The sequence below is a fragment of the Lynx rufus genome, unplaced genomic scaffold, assembly GCF_022079265.1.
Source record: "Lynx rufus isolate CCGP_SWC_20201006 ecotype Redwood Valley unplaced genomic scaffold, mLynRuf1.p SCAF_24, whole genome shotgun sequence".
NCBI lineage: Eukaryota > Metazoa > Chordata > Mammalia > Carnivora > Felidae > Lynx > Lynx rufus.
Genome location: NW_025814839.1, coordinates 13380512 through 13404919, shown reverse-complemented (window position 1 = coordinate 13404919; position 24408 = coordinate 13380512). Strand labels below are relative to the sequence as shown.

Here is a 24408-nt window from a genome sequence, read left to right as displayed (position 1 = left end):
TGAAGCGGACTCCAGGCTCTGAGCTGTCAGCCCGGAGCCCAACGCAAGGCTGGAACTCACGAACCGTGAGATCATGACCTGAGCTGAAGTTGGACGCTCAACCGACCGAGCTACTCAGGCGCCCCTTAGCAGGTAGCTTTCTTAAAAGAAATTGTGCATCAGGATTATCTGCTCCATTGATCTTACCATGATGTGTTCACTCCTAAAGTTTAATTTTTCAAATTCAGCAAAAGCCAGCTGGGCACAGTAGCCCTCACCTCCTTTACCAGGTGAAGGAGTTGTGGGGTTATTTCGGTCTCTTAAGGCAGGTTCCCACAGGGACAATGGGATGTACCTGGGTTCAATCAGGGCCACCCTTAGTCCCCAACAGTTGTCCTCTGGGGAGGTGACTCGGGTCTCTTCTCTCAAACAGAAGAAGGGGCGGGGCCTGGCCATCACAGTGCCTTTCCAAGCAACAAGGCTGGGGAAAATGGAGCATTCTCTCTCTGTGAGCCGGTTTGAGGCCCCAGACCCAGCAGCTCACACCCGGGAGGCTCTCACAGGCACCAGCGTCATGGCCCCCGGGAGGGCTTGCTGGAACACAGCCTCCGACTCAGACCATAGCTGGGGAGTTGGCATTTCTGACAGGTTCCCAGGAGGTGCTGCGCCCGCCGGTCTGGACCCACACTAGAGAAGCACTGCTGTAGACCGTCTACAGCCCCCCACCACACACGTCCTTGCCTTCTGATATTAGACATGTCTTCATAAGAATTCTAATGACCGCTAGCTTGTATCAGCTGTTGGCCCTGCGAGGCGCTGTGCTGGGGTCTTCCCACGTGTTCACACATTTAATCCCCCCGCACCCCATGCAGCAGGAGCTGTTCCATTGTGCAGTGGGGAAGATCACCCCCTGGGGAGTTGAGGCCCCCACATTGGGGAGCTTGTGACTTATCCTTAGTCCGGTTGCTCTTCCTCTTAATCGGCCCAGTTGGGTTTTCCTGACCCTGGCCCATTACCGCAGTCTCAGAAAATGTGGAGAAGCCAGGGGGTGGCCCTGTTCCCCCAGGGTCGAGACCGGAGATCAGAGGGGGACCGGTGCGTGACGTGAGATTGTGGACAAGTGGGGCACAGTCGGCTTGTGACCCCTAAGATGGGACCCCTCCAGCGTTTGCCAGATGACCCATGAAGACTGTCCACTGGCTCCCAAGTACTGTGAGCAGCGCTTTCTCACCTGTGCGGCTGCACGGTGGCAGTCTCACCACAGGGACAACTCGGCAACCACCCGACGGTGACCCGCTGCCCAACACACTGGCGCGCAGGAATGTCTGGGAGCCGGGCCCCGTGGCCCACAGACGCCAGGCAGGGGACACTGTGGTCCATGCCTCTGCCAGCCAGCCACCCCGCCAAAAGCCAGGGCCACATGAGGTGGGACAAACTCCCTCCTCACTGCTTTTATAGGGGCTCGGTCAGCCCACCACGGAGCAGGTCCCCAGGGGAGGGGCTGCCGGGGACAAGGAGAGGTGTGTGCGAACCTTGCTGCTTCCCTCCTCACTGCCATCTTCGCTCCCACCCAGGCTCTTGCTGCACAGCTTCCCGACTGTACTCCCTTCCCAGGCCCCCAAAACTGCCTCAACACACTGAGAACGTCTGCCCCGTTTCCCCCAAATGCAGCTTCTCTCCTAGGACCCACCTTTCCTCCTCCAAAATCCCTCTTCTCACCCCTTCCAGCACCTTCCCTCCCTAGGGACTCCTCTTCCCCTTCTCTTCCCTCTCAGCAACCCCCCCTCCGTTCTTATAGCAGGGATCCGTGTCCTGCCCTCCCCTTGGCCAGCTCTGTACCCATCCCCTTCAGAGCTCCTCCCTGGCCATGGCCTTTCCCCATTGCTCTGTCCCGCAGGCCCTGTCTGGCCCATGGGCCTGGAACACCTTAAGGACAGGGAACTTTTGAAGTCTAACTTGGACCCCCTTCGGGCCTCAGATCTAAGATTGACCTGGGCCTCCCCTTGCACCACACTTGTTATCTGCTTCCCTCTTCCAGCCCTCCCCTTCCCAGGCCCTGACCCTTTCAACACTTCCCCCAACACCTACCCCCTTCCTGCACATGGGGGCTGAGTGAATACTAGCACATACTGTGGGTACCATTTCGTAAAGTAGGAACTGAAACTACCCCCATTTTGCAGATGAGGAAACCGAGGCTCAGACCTCAAAGCCCAGTTGGTGGCGGTGCAGGAAGTTAGAGCATGGGGCCTGTGCTCTTAATTACGGGGCTCTGCTGGTGCAGTGGACCATCTGAGGAAGGTGGCTGGAGGAACAGACAGGTGGCAGAGCCTCTGGAAGCAGAAGAAGGTGAAGACCAGCCTAGAGCTTGGCAGAGGTAAGGTGGGAAGGAGGCGTGGAGCAGGCTTGGTGGCCCCCATCTCCAAACATTCCGCTTGCCTGGGAGTGTCAGAACAGAAAGACCGATGCTGGTCTCTGTGTGGTCCTCTGCCTGCCTGGCAGGCCTGGAGGAATGGAGTCTGGGTGGCCGCGTTTGTGTTGAGTCTTTCCATTCCTTACTATTGCCACAAATATTTCCAATTGTTTTGGTCTGCTTCAAATTGAGACACTCGGGAACCGCTGCTCAAGTGAGACTGCTCTGTGAGTGGAGGACATTGCCCGTTTCACCAGTTTCAGTGATTGGGGGACCTCACAGATTCCACATGGCATGTTGACTGCCCCAAGTCAGCCCTTCTGGAAGGAGAAGCCCTGTACCTGCTGCTAGAAGCAGGAGGACTCTATTCACAGCGCGGCACAGGGTAGAGGGGTGTCCACCCAGCCCTAGAACAGGGGGACAACTCCCCATTGAGGGTGGAAGCCTGAATCTGACCTGCTTCTTCCAATTAAAACAAGATGAAAATCCTGCCCAGGTCCCACGACAGAGACAAGGGTGATTCCGCCACAGGCAGGTTGTTTCCTAGGGGCAGGGAGGTACCCGCTTGGCAGGAAAACAGGTCCACTTGTCCTTTGCGCATTGTTTCTCTTACCACACACACACGTTGCTGTTCTCCACATTTCATAAATGAAGAACTGGGCCCAAAGAGGGGTCACCTGGCCTCTGTGTGGTGGACCGTCAGGACAAGAGCCCAGGCCAGTCAGGGCCATGCTCTCTGCTCTTCACCCATACACTTTGCCACCACCCCCATATGAATCTAAATACAGAAATATGTCTGCCACATCCGCATCAAATTATAATGTGACCACCTAGGAGTCCCCGTGGGCCCCTCCTTCCCCTAGACTTTCGTGCACACTGCTTCCTCATTTTTTGGTTCCATGCCGTGTGTGTGCCCAGCCCTAAGTAAGAGCTTTGTTTCGCTGGTTTTCAATATGTGAATGGAACCCTACGGATGTATTCTCTTCTTTCCCTCAACATTGTGAGTTAACTAGGTCAAAGTGCGTGCCTCTGCTTAGATTTTCCATGCTGTGTAGCATTCGTGGAACGTATACACATGATTTATTTATCTAGTATTTTATTGACAGACATTTGAGTTATTTTTAGTTGTTGGCTCTTAAGAAAATGCTTTGAAAGGTATGTCTTTTGGTACATATAGGACTCTACTTCTCTAGGGGATACATATATGCCTGGGTGTGGAGCCTCCTGGGTCATTGAGAATGTGCATCTCCAAAAGTAATGCTGTTTTTATTCCTTTTCCCAAAGTGTTGTACCAGCAGAATATGAGATTCCCCATTGTTCTGCATCTTCATGAGCAGTGGTATAAAAAGCTTTGCTAATTTTGTCAATCCAGGGGCACACGGCTGGCTCAGTCAGTGGAGTGTGTGACTCTTGATCTCAGTGTTTGTAAATTCAAGCCCCACGTTGTGGGTAGAGATTACTAAAAAATAAAATCTTAAAATGTTTTTTATCAATTCAGTGGGTTTGTGGTAGTATCTCCTGGTTTCAGTGTGCATTTCTGTGATTATAATATGGTTGTGTGCTTTTCCGTGTTATTTGCCATTTAGATTTCCTCTTTTGTGCAGTGCCGATTTGAGTGTTTACCCATTTTTCCATTAGATTCTATTTATTGTTTTTATTATTATTATTCATAGGAATTTTCCTTCTCTTTTTAAGTGTATTTACTTATTTTGAGAGAGAGAGAGCAAGCATAGGCAGGGGAGGGGCAGAGAGAGAGAATCCCAAGGAGGCTCCCCCTCTGTCAGCACAGAGCCCAACGTGGGGCTCAATCCCACCACCCTGGAATCATGACCTTGAGCCAAATCAAGAGTCAGACGCTCAACCAACTGAGCCACGCAGGCACCCCTGCCTTTTTCATTTTTTAAAAAAGTTTCCCCTTATTTCAAAGATTATGTTCTCTGTGTAAAATATAGAAAAGCACCCAAAATGAAAAATAGCCATTATCCCAACTTTTAGAAATACCCACAGAGTGTTTTGTTCCTTAAAAGGGCCCTTGAAGTATGTAAATATTGCCTTTGGGCTTTTTAGTTCTTTTTAAAACTAACCTCTATACCCAACGTGGGGTTTGAACTCATGACTCAAGATCAAGAGTTGCGTGCTTTACTGACTGAGCCAGCTAGGCAACCCACTTTTGGACATTTTAACACAGCATGAACATTTCTGCAGAACTTAAAAAAAAATAATTTAAGCATTCCATTTCATTTTAATGTACCACATAATAACCAAAACTCAAACAGCCTCCCAGTGTTGGACATCCAGGTTATCAGTGTTTGCTATTGTAACTAATGCTGTGAGGAAAACCTTTGTACCAATCTGATTGTTATGTATATTTCCTGGGCCAGGAGGTAGCATGGCACATACATTCTAGAGAAGAAAGTGAGGTGAAGGGGTGACTTCAGACAGAAGTCAGTGGTAGCCATGAAAGATAGGGGCAGAGGGAGCAAAGTAGATGGAAGCTGCAGGAGGTCAGAGTAACAGGACTCACTGCCCCTAGGCTTATGGCTCCTGCAGCTGGCAGGATGGATGGTGGTGCCATTGACTTATCTGAGAACACTGGAGAAGAGCCAGATGGTTGTTGCTGTTGCTTTACTTAATGATAGGAGTTTAGTAGGAAAGGTCATTTGATAGTCTTGTTGTGCTGAGTTTGAGGCACCTTTGAGATGCATATCAAAGTAGGGATGTAAAAGTGGTGGTGGATATAGAAGTATGGATTAGAGATACAGATCCAGGGAATACTAATGTGGAGATGGCGCTGGAGTCCAGAAGCCTGGCTCATATCACGTAGGAAGGGCCTGTGTGGTGAAGAGAGGGCTGGAACTAAAGGCTGGCACTCCACGGGTTACAACTGGCAAAGGCCAGGGTGACTTTGCATAAGTGCCCAAATAACCCCATTTGTATTGTCAACCCAGATGGAGCAACAAATCTGTATGTTAACTACAACAGAATTAGAAAACAGAAAATCAATAGACAAAAATCAACAAAACCAAAAAAAATGGTCCCTTAGAAAGATCAATAAAATCAAGAAGCCTCTAGCCAGGCTAAGACAAAAAGAGAGGATACAGATTACTAATATCAGAAATGAAGAGGGGACATCACTACAGTTCCCATGGATATAAAAATCAAAACAATAAAGGACTACTATATCAATTCTATGCCCACAAATTGATAACCCAGCTGAAATGGACCAATTCCTTTGAAGACATGATGTCAAAATTCACATTAAGAAGAAACAATCTACACAGGCCTATCTCTACTTAAGAAATGCAATCAGTAATAACCTTCCAAAACATAAAGCACCAGGCTGGCCCAGATGGATTCACTGGTGAGTTCTACCAAACAGTTAAGGAACAAGGTATACCAATTCCCCATAATCTTTTTTAGAAGATAGATGCAGAAAGAATACTTCCCAACCCATTCTGTGAGGCCAGTATTATCCTAATGCCAAACATAGGCAAGGACATTACAAGAGAAGAAAACTACAGATCAGTATCTCATGAACATAGATGCAAAAATCCTCAACAAAATATTAGCAAATTGAATCCAACAGTGCATAAAAAGAATTATATGCCAAAACCAAGTGGGATTTGTCCCAGGTGTAAAGGCTGGTTCAACATTCAATTAATGTAATCCATCACATCACTAATCTAAAAAAGAAAAATCACATCATATCAATAGATGCAGAAAAAACATTTGAAAAAATTCAACACCCATTCATAATAAAAACTCTTAGCAAATAGGAATAGAGAGGAACTTTTTAAAAATGTTTTATTTATTTTTGAAAGTATGAGCACGAGAGGGGCAGAGAGACACACGCACGGAATCCATGAAGTAGGCTCCAGGCTCCGAGCTGTCAGCACAGAGCCTGACACGGGGCTTGAACCCGTGAACCGCAAGATCATGACCTGAGCCGAAGTCAGATGCTTAACTGACTGAGCCACCTAGGTGCCCCTAGGGGAACTTCTACTTGACAAAAACAAAATAAAACAAAACAAAACAAAACTACAAAAACCTACAGCTAATATCATATCAATGGTAAGAAACTCAAAGCTTTCCCACTGAGGTCAGATACAAGGCAAAGATGTCCCCTCTCATCACTCTTTTTCAACAAAGTACTGGAAATTTTAGCTAATTCAGGAAGAGGAGAAAAGGAAGTAAAAGCTGTAGAGATTGGGAAGGAAGAAATAAAATTGTCTTTGTTCACAGATGACATGATCATCTCTATGTAGAAAATCTGAAAGAACGAAAACACCTCCTGGAACTAATAAGCAATTATAGCAAGGTACAGGATACAAAGTTAATGTACAAATATGAGTTATCTTCCTATACATTAGCAATGAAGAGGTGGAATTTGAAATTTAAAACACAGTACCATTTACATTAGCACCCAAAAATGAAATACTGTAGGTATAAATCCTAAAAAAAATAATATAAGAGCTAGATGAGGAAAACTACAAAATTCTGATGAATGAAATTTCTGAAAAGAAAGAAATGGAGAAATATTCCACGTCCATGGATAGGAAGGTTAAGATGTCACTTCTTCCCAACTTGATCTAAAGATTCAATGCAGTCCCAGTCAAAATCCCAGCAACTGGAGCACTTGGCTGGTTCAGTCAGTGGAGCGTGCGACTGACTCTTCTTCTCGGGGTTGCAAGTTGGAGTGCCATGTTGGGTACAGAGACTACTTAAAAATAAAAAAATTCCAGCGAGTTCTTTTGTGGATATTGAACAAATGATTCTAAAGTTGATGTGGAAAGGCAAAAGACCCAACATAATATTGAAGGAGAAGAACAAATGCTACTACCTGATTTCAAGATTTACAATAAAGCAACAGTAATCAAGACAGTGGTATTGATTATAGAAGTTTGTGGTATTGGCGAAAGAATAAACAGATCAATGGAACAGAGTGAGGAGCCCAGAAGTACACTGACATAAATACAGTCAACTGATCTTTGACAAAGGAGGAAAGTCCATACAACAGATGGTGTTGGAACAACTGGACACCTACAGGCCAAAAACACATGAATCCAGACACAGACCTTATACCCTTCTCAAGAATTAACCCAGAATATGTGCTGAATGAGCAGAAAGAGTAAAAATACAAAAAATAAGCATTTTTTTTCAATGTTTATTTATTTTTGGGACAGAGAGAGACAGAGCATGAACGGGGGAGAGGCAGAGAGAGAGGGAGACACAGAATCGGAAACAGGCTCCAGGCTCCGAGCCATCAGCCCAGAGCCTGACGCGGGGCTCGAACTCACGGACCGCGAGATCGTGACCTGGCTGAAGTCGGACGCTTAACCGACTGCGCCACCCAGGCGCCCCAAAAAATAAGCATTTTATATTAGTAGTGGCTTCTGCACCATCTGTTCTAAAGGAACTGAACTGCGCAGAAGATCTGTGAAGAATAACCTAAGAAATCACTAGTTTTACAGGGAGTAGAAAAAGGTGCTTAAAAACAATAAAGCCGATATACATACGTAATCACAGCACCAACTATACATGAGACAAGAGGACTGTGTGGGCTATCCTGGGAGCTCTAAACTTAGAAACAATTATTTTGGCCGAGGTTAGGAATTTTTTTTTTTCCTTTAAAGAAACATTTATTTTTTGTTTCTTTCTTTTCAGAGATAGGTAGCGGGGGAGGGGCAGAGAGAGAATCCCAAGCAGGCTCCCTGCAGTCAGCCTGGAGCCCAAGCAAGGCAGGGCTGGATCCCACCAACCAAACCATGAAATCATGACATGAACTGAAACCAAGAGTCTGACGCTTAACCAACTGAATTAAGGTAGAGAACCAGCACAACACAGATTTTTAGTGCCGATAAGGAATATTACCAGCAGCCTTCCAAAACAAGATATTCAAAGAAATAAAAAATATTCAGTAAATATTTATGTTCTTATCTCCCATCTGTCCACATCTACTCTGTACTGGAGCTCAGACAGTATAGGATTCCTAATAATTCCCTGTGGTTTACTTAAAAGAGGATCCAGTGGAAATTGGATGGGAGACAACACCACTTTCACAAGAAAAATGAGTAGAACCTAGAAAATGTGAGCAGTCATAGAAAATATGGAAAGCTGTAGGAGAGATGGACTAAATCAGTAAAAATCTATCATTCCATACAACCCACTTTGCGATAATTAATACAAGCAACAGTAACAAAGTCTGGAAGCCATGCTGTCAGACCAAAACTTTATTTCACGATAAACGAACATCTGAAACGGAGGAAGCAAATATGAGCAAGCATAACGAAAGTGGTGCTCAGGGGGTCCTATCCAAAGAAATTCAAGACAAGAAAACGAAAAACAGATTAAGGATGCAGTTTGCTGCTCCGTTTGTTTTTATAGCACAATGGATGTGAAAGGCAATGCAGCCTTTACACTCAGGATTTTTAAAAAATAAACTCTGGTTTTTAACAACCTGGCACACAGCCCTATCTATAATTAGCTATAATTTACTGAAATGTGGAACCTTAAATACAGTATAATGAAAACTGAAACCTCAGAGGAAGAATATGAAAAAAAAAATACAAATAAAAATAGGGTTATTGCTGCAAGGAACTTGTAGCTATTTGTAGAGATTAATCTAGAACTGTATCATATTGTTAGAACAGTGGGAGGAGAAAGTTCTGGCCGATCTGGTTGAGTGTGATCTAGTCTTCAGGCCCCGTGCCCCTTCCTCTGGGCACATAAATCCTACAAGGCTGCCTGTAGCTGAGACCTTCTTCCAAGACACAAGAGGTCCAAAGTGTTGTGCCAAAACGTTAGTCAACCAGGTGGCCTTTTGAGGCCCCCTTTTGGGGCTTAGTAACTAACATACATGTTGGGATCACCACACAGAGTGCTCCATGGAAATTCCACCACGTTTCCTAAAGGAAGAAAGACCTATTTCTCGACACCCTTCCGGAAAGCATCTGTGGAGCACATCAGACTGTCTCAGAGTTCACAGCTTTTCTTCTTCCAGAAAATAAGACATGATCCTTTTGGGGCCACTAAATTAATAAACTGTGAAAGAAACTGAACTGACACTTAGGAGTCTGTTACTGACAGAATAGTGAAATTTAAGTGGCAAGTTTAAAAACTGAGAAACTTTCCTCATTTCTCCAGCTGGAGTCTTTACTGGAGGTTGACAATTATCGGTCTCTCATGGGACTGTGTGGCAGCACTCTCAGCATGTGACTGTAAGAGCCCCTTTCTTGGATATGAAAGGCAGGAAAAGGCCTCCTGCTGGGTGCTGCATGTCTATAGAACGCTGGCTGGTGAGGCCCTTGCTCTGTTTGACTGTGGACCCCAACAGGCTCAGTGAACTGTTACACAGTGACCCGAACACTCGAACCGAACACCGTACAGCTGTCTGGTGCCTGCATATCAAGGGCCTCAGGGACCTCACTCTGTGCTTCCAACACCAACAAAGTCAGTTCCAAGCAATTCTGGGATGTCCGTAGGGCTGAGAAAAGAAAGAAAACAGAAGCCTGATTAGATCAGCAGTCTCTGGAGCATTGGGAATTGATCCCAACCGAAATAAGAGCTGAAAGCCTGGTATAGTTGGCTGTTTTCATTTACAACTGAGAAAGCTTGGACCCTAAACCACAAATGAGGTACTTTATTACCTTTTTTGTAACATTTCCACATGTGCTGCGTGAAAACCTGATCCTGAGGCACTCAATGATCCCTGGTCAAGTGAGCTTACAATTAGGGTGAGGCAACAGGAAACCATATATCCTATCCTAGGACACAGCCCACAGCTCCTAGCGTTGATGTAGCATCTGACTTTACATGTCTATATGGGACTGTGTGTGGCTGAGACCTTCCCAAGACATGAAAGGTCCAAAGTGTCGTGCCAAAATGTTAGCCTGCACCTCAAGAGCCCCAGCCGATGAGGACAAAGCAGTTCTGCGGCAGGTGAAGAACCTGCTCTGTCTCGTGGGCGGGCTTCCCAGAGTCACCTGAAAACAAAGGAGCCAGCCTCTTCGTCTCGCAGCACTTCGGAGCGCCAGGGTGGCCGAGCGGCCCTGGTAAAGGAGGGGCAGGCGCAACATGCCCGCCAGGCCCTCCCCCAGCTCCCAGGGGCTTCATTAGTTACCAGCTCTCTGGGAGTAGGGGGACAACCCTCGCTTCTCTGTGCGTCGTGCACAGGGGCCTCTCACGTACTTCCGAGGACAGGGAAGGATGGAAGAGGACAAGAGGATCAGGGAGGGGAGGGGCAACCAGAGGTGCTGAGAGGAAGGGAAACCAGGCCCCTGCTCGCCCGGGCACTACTGTCTGGACAGCTGCCTCTTCACCTCTCCCCTGCCGTGCCAGAGCTCTTAGATGGCTCCTGGTCCCAAACAGGGCCAAATGACATGCACCTCAGCAGTCAGGGCCCAGAGTAAAATCTCCTCAAGGGCTGTCTGAGGCCAAAACAAGGGCTAAGATACGTGTCGAGGCTCCCGACTGGTCGAGAAGGGAGAAACACAAGAGAAGAGGAACGAGGGAGGAATCTGAGCTGGCTGGGAAGCGGAGCTTAGGATGGGGCTACAAACAGGCCTGGGACAGCAGGGGCCAGGCTGGGCGCCAGCAGCCTGTGCCCTTCAGACTCCTTACCTTGGGCCAGGAGCCCTGCTTGGCCATCGTCTTCACCTCCTGCTGCAGTAAGGCGTCAGTGAACTGCTCTGCCTGCCTGGCCTCCTCTTCCTCCTCTTCCTCCTGCTGGTCCTCTTCCCATGCCCGCAGCTGGCGCTCTGCAACCTGGCCACCAAGAACAAAGTCAGCCGGGACCGAGCTCCCTGGGCAGAGCCCTGCTTCAGGTCACGAGGGAAAGCCTGTGGATCTACCCCAGTCAGAGAATCCAAGCTAAGGCACAGTGATGGCAAGTGCAAGAGGGAAGGGCACTGATGAGACTGGAAAGGTTGCACGCCTGGTAATGTGCAGCTTGTGAAAAGCTCCGGGTGTGGCCACGTGCTTGGAAGATTCTGTGTTCTCTACCAGGTTCCAAACTGAACAGAGAACGGTGGCCCAGCGAGCCACGTGCCTGTGGAGGCAGACAGGAGAGGGATGACAGGTAGGCACAGCAGCCTCGCTCCCACACACATGGAGGACCTGGAGTGGCGCCGGAACGAATCAGGAGGGTCGGGGTTTCAGCTGGAAATGAAATGGGTGCACTGAGCTCACAAATGTGGGCCTCTCGGACAAGGTCTTAGTGCCTAGATGTGGAAATACGTCAAGGGTCCCCGCATCTGGTGCCATAACGGTGCAGAGGCCACAGCAAGAGGCCTGCTGCTCACATTCCCCTGCTGAGGCTTCCTCCCCCACCAGGCTCAGCCCACCTGGGCCTCCAGCTCCTGTTTCCTGGCCGATTTCAGTTCTTTGCTCTCCTCTTTCTCACAACGAGCTGACTCTCTGACCTCCTCAAGATTTCGAATAAGTTGCTCCCGGTGTCTCAGGGATTCCTCTTGTGCCCGTCGGTTTTGTTCAAGCTTTGCTTGTATTTGTTGTTGTCTCCCGGTCAGAACCTACCCGCAGCAGGAAGGCAAAGGGCAGATTTCAGTTCGACTTAGCAGTTCCCTATTCCACAAGCTGTGGACAGGCTACAGCTGCCCCAAGACCCAGCCTCATCCTCAGCCTCAGGCCTGAATACCCCACGTGAAGGCAAGTCAGATCACAGCACTGGCCCATGCAACGTCAGCCCGGCTTCCCAACCGTCCCCACCACACAGACCACGCATTAGGGAGAGACAGCTGGGCACTGACAAGATCCAAGGAGGCGGATGGAGCTCCCTCCCCAGGCACAGAAACAGCAACAAGCTTGTGAGCCTCACTCCCTCTGGGTAGGTTCCAGAAAAAGAAAGAAACCACAAGCCACACAGATGACCGGAAGTAATCTGGGTCATCCCCTCAGCCTTCGGGATCTAAATACTTGCAGAAACCTTGCTGGGCTTGAGACCCGGCCACAGCACAGGATCACATCCAGAGCAGTCAGGACTCAAGAATCAAGAACGGTCGTCAGGCTCTGGGCTGATGGCTCAGAGCCTGGAGCCTGTTTCCGATTCTGTGTCTCCCTCTCTCTCTGCCCCTCCCCCGTTCATGCTCTGTCTCTCTCTGTCCCAAAAATAAATAAACGTTGAAAAAAAAAGAATCAAGAACGGTGGGAAGCCACTTGCCGTACCCAACAGTTATGCTCCCGGGACAGGACACGTGAAGTGGCCACAACTAGGAGGAATTTTGTTTTTCATTTTCAAATTTGTATTTAAATTCTAGTTAACATACAGTGTAATATTGGTTTCAGGAGTAGCATTTAGTGATTCATCAATTACATATCACACCCAGTGCTCAACACAAGAGGAGGAACGTTTTTAATAGGGAAAATCAAAGGTGTTGCAGAGTACCGGTATTCACAGAAGGGAGAGAGCCCCACTGGGACCGGACTTCCCACGGATTCCAAAATGACATGCACCAAATATTTTCATTTTTAAGCCACTTTAATTTTCAATACATGGATAATGAAAGATTTTTTCTAAAAGATTTCTTTAAAAAATTTTTTTTTTTTTTTTTTTTTTTTAACTAAGTAATCTCCACACCCAATGCGGGCTCAAACTCATGACCCTGGGATCAAAAGCCACGTGTCCTACCAAATGAGCCACCCAGGTGCCCCTCATTCCTTTTAAATTGGGGTACGTCTTAACGCATTACTTAAATACTGACGAGTTGTGTTCTTTCAAGAGTCCACTTCTGGTTATGCACCCCAAAGAAAAAAATCCTAAATAGGATTTTTTTAGGAAATTTCCATTTCCTAAAAATGGAAAGCCTTATGAACCAAGATGTTCACTGCAATGTTTCTTGTAACACCTCAGGAATAAATCAGAATAAAAATCAGAATAAAAAGAACACCCACAAGAGGGGAATAGGAAAAAAACCCCACAGTACACCCAACGTGATATATTAAGTGTGATATCATCAAAATATCTACAAAGGAGATGGAACAGTGCATTAGAATGCTGGAACTCAACAGATAGTATAATAAGGAATATGCAGAAAGACATGTTTGCACGTTTCCACACAGAGTGGAAGGAAACAGAGTAACAGCGACTATGCAAATAATGGGGACCTGGGTGACTTTGTTCTTACTTCCTGTACTCCTGAATTTTCTTCTAAAAATCTGATACTACTTTCACAATGACATTAGAAGTCTATTTAAAAGGAGCGTCTGGGTGGCTCAGATGGTTAAGCGCCCAACTTCGGCTCAGGTCATGATCTCGTGGTTTGTGAGTTCCAGCTCCACATCAACCTCTGTGCTGATAGCTGGGAGCCTGGAGGCTGCTTTGGATTCTGTGTCTCCCTCTCTCTCTGCCCTTCCCCTGCTCATGCTCTGTCTCTCTCTCTCTCTCTCTCTCTCTCAAGAACATCAAAAAAAAAATTTTTTTTTAAATAAGTCTATTTAAAATAAGCAGAGAGGCCTGTGTTCCAGAACATTTGGCAGGGTCAGTACGCGCTCGCAGCCAGGATTACCTCGCTCATCAGTCTGTCTCGTGCGCTCCTCTCCCGGGCCCACTCCGCCTCTCTCTTTTCCCACATTTCCTTGGCCTCTTCCCTGGGAACACAGAGTGGATGACAGCAGGCTCCTTGCCACCACCAATGGCAGACGAGAACTAAAGACGTGACAGGGCTCCAGCGCATCAGGTACACACGTTCCATAGGGCCAACCTTCAAACCCACTTCTGCGCGCAAACTCTTCACAGTTTACAACTCTGGACTAGCTCATGGAGAGTACTCCTACAGGAAGTACTTTAAGTTGCCTGGCTTATGCTCCCACCTCCTTACAAAACACAACTGTGATGGCTTGCACCCAGGCCATTTAGACACCATGGCAAATGAAGCCACCAGGACCCTGGAGAGGCAGAGGAGCCCTGCTGTGCCTGAGCTCTGTCACTTTGCTCCTGGGGTCACTGCTAGCTCGCCCTGTGGCCTGAGGCAAGTCAGTGACCTCCTCAAGTGACCTGAGTACCTACCCTGCGGATGGATATCAGGATTAAATAAGAGGAGGATGGTAAAGCGCTCTGCACGGTGTCTGACCCACAAGAAGTGCCCAATAAATGTGACATGTTATTCAATTTTTTCAATCTACTAGATTTTTAGGATCCAGACCCATTTAAAAAAGACCTAAGAAGCATTCAGCATCTCCATAATTTGTAACAATTTCCTTTCAAATTTCTAAGATCTTAAATGAACAGATCCTTACTCTAAACCTTAGTGATTTCCACCTTAAATAACAAGGGAAACACCCCTGCAAGCCGGGTCTGCTAGCAAACATGTGCTCCTCCCCATGGGCAGATTAACAAGGACGGATGCTTCAGGGACAACAGGAGACCCTGGTGGTGGCCTGCGGAGACATAAGGGACCAGAGCAGAGGCTGGGAGGGTCCAGCCCAGGCAGGCATCGCCTCTCACCTCAACAGCAGCTGCAGCTCTGCCTCCCGCTCCCTCTCCAGCTGCAGCTGCTCCTCGATGGCCTGCTTCATCCACGCCGCATCGGCCACGGCCTGCTCCCGCCTGGCCAGGTGCTCGCGCTGGTTCTCGTCCTCCTTCTCCAGGAGCGCTTGCAGGATGCGCTTGTCCGCCTCCTAGAGGGTGGAGGAGGAAGCGCGGTGGGCGCCCCTCTGCAGCCATAGCACCCCCCCCCCCACCGCAGCTCCCACAGCGCCCCCTTTCTGCACTCAGCACTGACAGCAGACGTTCGTGATGCTTCCAAAGCTTCCCTACATAGAGATGGGAAGAGTCAGGGTATAACCACTTAGGAGTGGTTTAAAATAACGCAGGAGAGGCCCCTTTGCCACCACGCACCTGTCCCTGCCCTCGGACATGCCTGGTAGCACAGCTTTTGAGAACACGGCTGGACAACAGTTTCACTTCTAAGAATATGGACTAGAGACCCAAAGGCACAAAACCAAATGCACAAAATGCTCACTGCAGAGGTCCCGTAGAGGAAAAACAAAAATGACCCAAACACGCATCGGTAGGGAACTGGCTGTAGTGGACATGTCCACAGCGAGATGCAGTAAAGAACAAGGGACTTGGGAGGTCCTGGGACGGAAAAATGTACTCGGGAACAGCAGTGGCGCTGCCACCCCTGGACCACCCTGACAGTAGCGGGCAGGGATAGAGGTAGGCGGGTTCTCTCATTCACTATCCCTGTCCCCGTGTCACTAGAGAGCCCATCGACATACCTGACAGGAACACTGAGCAGCCAGTAAAAAGAACAAGCTCATTCCAAGGATTTGAGGTTTACTGTTAGGTGACTGTGCTGAGGAATGCCACTTCAGGTTTTAAAGAACCCCACCGCTGCCCTCTGTGTGTGCTGGGTAAATGTATCTAGAATACACAACAAAGCAGACCCCCCTGGGGAGGGGTGGGGGTCGCAAGCTCATCAAGGGGGAATCTCCCCTAGTGTGTTATTCTTGCGAGAACGCACTCATTCTGAGCGATAGAAAGCATTTTCTTCCAAAAAGGGTGAAAGAAATGCCAGGCTGACTCAGACTTACCAGTTCCTCTTGGATCTGCTGTGCACGCCTATTGAGTTGCACATTATACTGATGTCTCAAAAAACGTCTAGAAAGGAGCAAAATACGGTCTGCCTTCAGTGTCTTATGAACGATTAGCGGGGGCCAGATAGCTACTTACTACAGATCTTTCTGGTTTGGGACAGCAATGCAAGTCTGAGAAAGCACGAGGCTTGCCCGTCTGGGCACACACACCCCAGCTCTGCCTTCTGCCGGAAGGCTGCCATCTGCTTCCTCTCTTCCTCCAGCCTCTCCAGCTCCCACCGCTGCTTCAGCAGATTCTCCTGCTCCTTCTTCAGTTTGGTGGCCTGTGGTGACAACAGTGCACCCAGTTAAGGTCATCAGAATCAGAGCTTCCTTCACTCTTCGTGTGTATTTTCGGCAGATGCCAGGCAACAGGGCTGGCCCGGCCACCTGGTGATCAGAACTCCCTCTTACCTCTGGGCTCTGAGCCCTTGGCCCAGCACACTCCCTTCCTGCAAGAGCCTTTCCCAGGCCTGTGGACAAGGATCAGATCCATGCTTCATGCTCCTGCAGGACCCTGTACTTGTTCACACCTTCCTATAACTTAATTCCCTTCCGCACCTGACACGGTTCCTGCCATGAAGGCCAGGACCATGGGTCTTGCTCACAGCTGTGTCTCTAGCACCCAGCTCAGTATCTAGCAGATAGTGGGCATTAAGGATCTGGTTCTGGAATCATTTGGGCCTAAGGAAGGACGGGCTTTCCCTCAGCCAGATGGGAAAATCTAGCCCAGGTATCTAGCTCAGGGAGACTACACAGTATTCTCAGAATGGCCTCCGAAACCAAAGACCTCATGGTTTATGCCTTGAGATCCAAAACATGCTAGCTGGGGAGAGCTGTAGCTGCGTGCTAGAACATCAGACTAAGTCAAGTCTACTTAGTGCACTGGATAATCCAAGTTCCTTTTTTTTTTTTTTTTGGATAAATTTTGAGAGAGAGCACGTGAGTTGGGTATAGGGTCAGAAGGGCAGAGAGAGAGAGAGAGAGAGAGAAAGAGAATGAATGAATGAATGAATGAATCCCAATCAGGCTCCACGCTCAGCATGGAGCCTGACGTGGGGCTTGATCCTACAACCCTGGGATCATGACCTGAGCCGAAATCAAGAGTTGGACACTCAACCAATGGAGCCATCCAGGTGCCCCAGGAAAATCCAAGTTCTAAGAAGGCTCTCACATAGAGCCTAAAACACACGTAAGAGAACAGCTATTAGCTCCATATTGTGAACATTCTAGGATCTGGACGCACAACCTAGGGGGATGGAAAAACCACGGTGAGGAGTATGTGTCCAAAGGGAAAACCCAGCACTGTTGCATTTCTTAGAACCACCCCTCCCCAATATGGTCTTTTTGGTGCCGCTTCCTAAATGCCTGCTTTATAACGGCAAGCGGCTACAGGAGGAGGCCATGCCCTCACCTCCAACTCCTTCAGCTTCAGCTCCTCCACCTGCTGGAGCAGCGCCTCAGCCTGGAGTTTGCCCTCCAACCGCCTCTTCTCCTCTTCTGCTTTCATCCGCTCCAGTGCTTCCCTTCGGGCCCTTTCATATTCATTTTCATACCGTTTGTTCTCTTCCTCTTGGGTGGCTTCTTGCTACACGGGGTCAGATGAACGCAGGAGGTCAGAATCTGTCACATAGCCAGCAAAGACCCAGCTCCCCGCCGCTGTTCCTCATTCCAACGTGTCTACAACAGAGGAGGTCATGCCACTTTTCAGCTGCGTGACCCCGGGTGAGGGTGCGTCTTCCCCGGCTCTGTTCTCACAGTGGGAACCATGGAGTGATCCTTCCCTCAGAGGGGATGCTGGGGAAGTACTCAGCACGGTGCCCGGCACAGAGGAGGGGCTCAACAATGTCAGGATTCCTTCCCTTCCAAAAGTCTCCCCAATGAACCCAGAGGCAAAGCTGTGGGTTCACGGAGGTGTGGACTTTTGTCCCCAGAGGTGCTGCTGTCAGCCCGGGTTGAGAGTTTATGATGCGTGCTACATCAAAAGAGACTGCCGGCAGCAAAAGCGACCTTTAAGATGCACCTTCCACCTGCCAGTGGCTGGCCACTGGTGTTATTCTGCCCTGGGGATGATCGGAAAGGATTCTCGTACATGTAGGAGCAACAGACGTCTGCTTTTAACGTGTTGAAGTTAACTGAGATAAAGTCTGTTCCTGGACTGGACTCATTAACATCCAGAACAAGAAAACTTGAGAGACCTGGAGTCACAGCACTTGCACCATGCCATGTAGGACTATTTCCAGAGTCATATACCACACCTGTTTTTTTTCTTCTTTCTGCATTTTCCAAGAGTTTATCACGTGCTCCTTGTGAAGGGCTGATTCAATCTGAGGGTGAGAAGGCAGAGAATGTTCATTTCCTCACTGGTTCATCCGACAGATGGACGCTGCAGAGCGCAGTGCTACGCCCTGGCAGGTGACCAGAAGTTCCCTAGGCAAGGACTCAGAGGGGCCCAGGTATCTTACAAGGGAGCACAAGATGACCTCAACATATAGATTTGGAACGCAACTCAGTAAACCAAAGGACCAGGCAGTTTGAAACAGATCTAAGGAGTTGTAACAAAGGAACACAAACTTTTCTCCCAGTACCCTGGGGGTTGTGCAGGGGCAGGTCAGCAGACACTGGAATGGAAATATGATCTCAGAGGCCACCCCTGGTTGGTCTGAAGCATGCCAGGGCCCAGAACAGCAGGAGCTGGGTGAGGCACAGACTCAGCCTTTTGCCTGGCTCCTCGAAACATCCTCTGCGAAGCGGTGGCTGTATAAACATGTACTCCCCGCAGCAACAGATGTAACACATTTGGGGTTATTAAGAAGAGATACGGGTTTAGCGAATCTGTTGGATCAGAAAATGAACTGAACTCTATCCAAAAGCTTTTGTTTGGGAAATTGTTTATAAAAATTTTTAATCTCTTTCTCAACTTACAAATGTAAACATCCGCAACTAACTTGAGTGTTCTAAATAAACATTTCTGAGTAAAAGACTTTGGAGCACCCACCTAAACGCTCAAATGGCCAGGGAAAGGAGACCTCCCGTGGCTTAGTGCTAACTGCACAAGGCTCAAAAGCACCAAATTGTTCTATTACTTAGTGGCTGGCAATTTTCTAAATATAATTACAAATAAATTAATGCCACCAAACATATACGCAAAATTTAAGTTAAAATACATCAATGAAATCATCACGGATCATCTTCCTCTAGCCCCGTCTCCACAGAATGATGCCACCCAAGCCAGACCGCCCCCCACCTGCCCCAGGATCTTGCCTATTTGTCCTCCTTTCTCCTGCCACCCTGTTCTGGTCTCCGCCGTCACTGCCCTGGTCTCACCCACCCCCTGCTCACCTCAACACTGCTGCCAAAGCTACTGCTCCCTGAAATGCGGCCAGGGTGCCGCCACAGCCCTGCTTAAAATCATCCAGGTGCTCCCCAGCGCTTCCAGGAGAAGGCCACACAGGGGTGGCTGGGGTCCAGGCCCATGTGCCTCACCAGCCTCAACTCTTGCAGCCCCTGCTCCCCATATGACATCACAAACTCTCAGCCATTCGTCACTCCCTGGATGCACTCTGCTCTCGTGACTCCAGCCTGCTCCTCGCTCAGCTGCCTCAATCCAGAATGTCCTTTCCTCACCTTTACACCATCAAGTTAACACCCAAGTCCTTCCAGACTCCTCCATCCCCGCAACTCCTGAGATGCCGCTCTGACCCACAACTGAGCTGGGGGCACTGCCCCAAATGCCCATCCTCCTGGGCCTTCCCAGCCCACTGCAACCCACACTGGACCGCAAGTTCCTAAGAAGGGGGAACCCCAGCTAATCTCCATGTGCCCAGGTGCTGGACCATGTGGCAAATGTTCAATAAGTATTGGCTGAACACCCAAGAAACCAGATCTGCATGTGGCATCGTTCAGGTGGCCGGGGTGTTCTCTGTTCCACCCCAGCAAGAGATGCAAGTTCAAAAACAAGACGAGAAACATGATTTTATCTACTTAGGCAAAGCAAAGGATCTCGCTGGTTTTCACCTCTCGAAGTTTGGGGTTGTTCTTCTTCCAGTGTTCATACAGAAGCTGTTCGGCAATCTGTCAAGGAAACACAAAGAGGGAAGCCTGATGTCACTTTTCAAATTCATTCACATTTTGGATAACCCACAGTGGCGGTCAGCTGAGGCGGAGAGCCCCTCGGCTGGCACGCTGTCACTGCGCCTGCCCTTCGGACCTACTGCCTGCCTTGCATCCCTGGCTCTGGAAGACACCAGAGTGGAACCAGACAGCTCTGACAAATGACTCCCACAGTGGTGATGGAAGGGCGCCAAGATCTGATGCTACAGATGGGTCCCAGATGTGACAATCTGCTTCAAAATATACAGCAGGCTTAAAAACACAGACTGGGGCTCACCATTCCCCACAGCTACTTGGAAGATCAAACATACCAGCGCGCAGCCTGCTAGGGCCACAGGACTGATATAAAGACAAAGGACTCGGATGTAATGACCTGAGGTGACTCGTGCAAAACACACGTGGAGAACAACGTAGCACAAAGCACCTCGCCCTGCAGGCTCTGGAGTTTACCGTTGTCTCATCAGACCAGTGTGCCCAGGGACCCCGTGTGTGTGTCACTGACGGGCTGGGGACGCTCCTGCTCCGTAGGCTCCAGAAGGGCTAGGAGGAGTTACCAGTTTCCTTTGCTCTTCTCGGGCCGACTTGAGATCGCCATGCCGCTCTCGGAGTCTGCCTTCCCGCGCGTCCATGCTTAGCCTTAGCTCCTCCAGTTGTCTGGCCAGCAGGGCCTGCTCCTCCAGCAGCAGCTGCCTCAGTCTCTCCCGCCTGGCTTCCAGCTGCTTCCGCTTCTCCTCCTTCAGCTTCTCACGCTGATAGGCATGCATGCTGGGTGAGAAGGAGCCCTCCCCACGTCAGTCACGCTACAGCCACACGTGGCACACTCTCTGCCGTGGGTAAGAGAGGCTGAGGTGGACATGACGCGGTGACACGGTAAAGTGTCTTCCGGCTAAAGTGAAGACAGCGGGTCACAGACCACCGTGCACGACAGAATCTTGCTTTTGCCATAAGAAAATGTACATTGGGGGCGCCTGGGTGGCTCAGTCGGTTGAGCGTCCAACTTTGGCTCAGGTCATGATCCCGTGGTTCGTGAGTTCGAGCCCCGCGCTGGGCCCTGTGCTGACAGCTCAGAGCCTGGAGCCTGCTTCGGATTCTGTGTCTCCCTCTCTCTCTGCCCCTCACCTGCTCGTGCTCTGTCTCTCTGTCTCAAAAATAAATAAAACATTTCAAAAAAAAAAAAGAAAGAAAATGTACAGCGGGGGCGCCCTGGCGGCTCAGTTGGCTGAGCGTCAGACTTTGGCTCAGGCCATGATCTCCCTCTCTCTCTCTGCCCCTCCCCTGCTTGCGCTCTCGCTCTCGCTTTCTCTCAAAAATAATAAACTAAAAAAAAAAAAGAAAGAAAAGAAAAAGAAAATGTACAGTGGTCTCACACATGCATGTGGTAACAGTACTAGCTAGTATTGTTTGAGCAATTCCTATATACTAGGTATTATATATAGGGATAGCTTTCTATTAATCACACACCCAACAAAGTAGGTTCTGTTTTAGCCCCACTTCACTGATGAGGAAACTGAGGCTCATTCATATAGCAAGTGACAGTCAGGAATTCCATCTGGGTTTGTCTGACTCCAAAGCCCATGCTTTTAACTTTCATGTTTTTTACATGTCATTCTGCAAAAATGGACGCATGTGTGTGCGAATATTTATACACACACAAATGGGGAAAAGCATGGGAGGACAGGTGTATCAGACTGTTCACTGTGATTCTCTCTGGGGACACGGGGTTACAAGAAGACTTCCAGGTTCTACACATATTTCTTATTGTTTTCTCTTTTTCAATGCAAATGTATTATTCACTGATCTTTTTTTTTTTTTTTTTCAATTTTCAGTTGGAAAACATCACCATGCATGCAATCTATGCAACTTCCTCAAGAAAACATGCTGATTAGCCATGGGGTTCTTAGTTCTTACAGCCACATCCCCTGAACAACAAGTGGTTTCCTGCCTCCATCCCATCAAGGTCACTGCAGTTACCTTCGCTGGTAGGACGTCTTGGAGCTCCACTCCGCCTGTTTGGAGCTACAGATATCAGACATCTTGAAGTAGCGGCTGTTCTGGTCCCACTGCTGCCGAAGCCGGGCCTCCTGCTCTCGGTGTCGCTGTCGGGCCATCTGCTGGTCCAGGAGCCTCCGGCTGCACCATTGGGAAGGCAGCGTGGGGAGTGCCATCTGAGGAATGGTAGCAATGGTAGGAAAATGAGCCTCCTGCAGCCCCCTAATGAATGGTCCTCATCCCTTGGCTGCCCCCTGGAATCATCCCACTCCAGACCAATGACATCAAAGAAGTCTTAGCTCAGGCTCCCAGGCATCAGCATTTTTAATTTTTTTTTTAAAGTAATCTCTACACCCAACATGGAACTCGAACTCACAACCCTGAGATCAAGACTAGCATGCTCTTCCCCCTGAGCCAGCCAGGCACCCTAGGCATCAGCATTTTATTTTATTTATTTATTTTTTTTTAACTTTTTTTTTTTATTTATTTTTGGGACAGAGAGAGACAGAGCATGAACGGGGGAGGGGCAGAGAGAGAGGGAGACACAGAATCGGAAGCAGGCTCCAGGCTCTGAGCCATCAGCCCAGAGCCCGACGCGGGGCTCGAACTCACGGACCGCAAGATCGTGACCTGAGCCGAAGTCGGACGCTCAACCGACTGAGCCACCCAGGCGCCCCGGCATCAGCATTTTAAAAATCATGTGCCATCAAGTCTGCAAATCATCACTGTTTTTAAATTTTTTTAGAGAGAAAGAGCGTGAGCCGGGGAGAGGGTCAGAGAGAAAGAGAGAAAAAGTCTCAAGCAGACTCCATGCCCAGCACGGAGCCAGATACAGGCCTCCATCCCACCACTCTGGGATCATGACCTGACTGAAATCGTGAGTCACATGCTCAACAGACTGAGCCACCCAGGTGCTCCTGCAAAGCATCACTTTAAATAAGCCTGGACTCCACTCAGCTGTGAGCCAGACATCATCAAGGGCGCTACAGACGAAGACCGGGAACCAGTCCTAGCAATGCTGGACCAAGCACTTGGGGCTTTCTATGCTCCCCACAAAGTAACAGGAATAATAATCTCAGGAACAAAAAATGTACCAAGCTCTTGACATATATGAATGATCTTTTTCACTGTTATAATCACTCCATTATTTGGCAGGTGAAGAAACTTAAGTTCGAAATGGTAAAGTGACTTGCCCAAGACCACAGAGCCAGGAAGGAGAGGCAATAAAAGAGGTGGGATCCTAATTCATATCAGTCTCAGGCCAGGGCCCAGTCAAGAGTCTGCCTGTTGGGACCAACAAGCCCTGGCTCTGGCAGCCCCCAGGGAGCGGCCTCGCCTGCCCTCATCTTACAGATGGAGAAACTGAGACCCAGGAAGAAATCGATTTGCCCGGGTCACGGAGCAAATGGGGCCATAACTGGAGACTTGAAAGCAGAGAGCAGTCTTACTCCGTACACGTTCCCTGACCCCAGAGCTGTCCTCCTGGGCAGGGTCTACACTGTGCCTGGTTACGACAGTGCTTACGGAACGTCTGTCTGGGTCCAGGCCAAGCCTCAAACTCAGTGCTCAGACCTGGGGGGAAATAATCTACGTCTATGGACCAAACGTGGCCCGCAGCTGCTCCTTTATAACCTGTCTTAAACCTGTGGCGCGCCTGACATGATTTTTTCCTTGCCCTGCAAGCCGCCCGCGGAAAAGCTTTCCGCCGGGAATCAAGAAACAAGACTCCGATCCCGCATCAGTCGCATCCTTCACGCAGCCTTCACATCCACGTACGCTTTGCAGAGCAAAGCGTCGGACCCAGAGTGCGCAGGGAACAGTGAGGACTCGACGGCCGGTCCCCCGGCGCCCGCCGCGGTTCCCGCCAACACCGGGCCACGGCGGCCGGGCTCCGCGCGTTCGGGCCCCCACGCCGGCTCCGGCCGAGCCCAATGCCCGACTCACGTTTCTCCGCGCCCCGGAGTTCCCGAAGACTGCCCCCGCCGAGCTCCCGCATGCCCCAACCAAGCCCGACAGGTCCCGCGGCCACGCTTCCGGGGCCGCCCAGCACCAACTCCGGCGGTTTCGCCGCTTGTTGCCGGGGCAACAGACCAATGACGGAGCGCCGCGAGGGCCAAGCCGCCTCCAACGCGATACCGGACGCTCAGACAGAAAGGAGGTTGTGATTTTTCTCTGGCGCCCTCTCGTGGGGGGAGGGAGATCAATCGCAAACGTCGCTGGTCCCGGAAACCAGCAAGGAGGAGGGTAAAGGCATCCAGTCACTACTACTCAAAATTCAGGGTGGTGGTTACCTGGAGTGTGTGTGTTGGGGGGGGGGGGGGTGAGGG

At 49.4% G+C, this 24408-nt stretch overlaps 1 protein-coding gene and 1 long non-coding RNA gene across 3 annotated transcripts; one reads left to right on the top strand and one right to left on the bottom strand.

The window, feature by feature from the left end:
* The first annotated feature begins 90 nt into the window (after nt 1-90).
* LOC124518239 (uncharacterized) lies at nt 91-22070 on the top strand. Its single transcript, XR_006963640.1, has 3 exons — nt 91-132; nt 2160-2353; nt 21919-22070. It is a non-coding gene; the product is annotated as an uncharacterized LOC124518239 (long non-coding RNA).
* On the bottom strand, nt 8605-24210 carry TCHP (trichoplein keratin filament binding). Of its 2 annotated transcripts, XM_047088129.1 has the most exons (13): nt 24026-24209; nt 22064-22257; nt 20647-20857; nt 19997-20053; nt 18238-18306; nt 17394-17567; nt 16151-16263; nt 15938-16004; nt 14847-15019; nt 13909-13990; nt 11731-11916; nt 11009-11152; nt 8605-9872 (listed from the first exon to the last, which is right to left on the bottom strand). In XM_047088129.1, exons 2-13 carry the CDS (start codon nt 22255-22257, stop codon nt 9840-9842), a joined length of 1503 nt encoding a protein of 500 aa, XP_046944085.1. In that variant the 5' UTR covers nt 24026-24209; the 3' UTR covers nt 8605-9839. The 2 variants fall into 2 exon arrangements, with proteins under 2 accessions (XP_046944085.1, XP_046944086.1); XM_047088130.1 differs by lacking the exons at nt 8605-9872; nt 11009-11152 and having other exon boundaries at nt 11791-11916; nt 13909-14048; nt 24026-24210.
* Nucleotides 24211-24408: the final 198 nt, after the last annotated feature.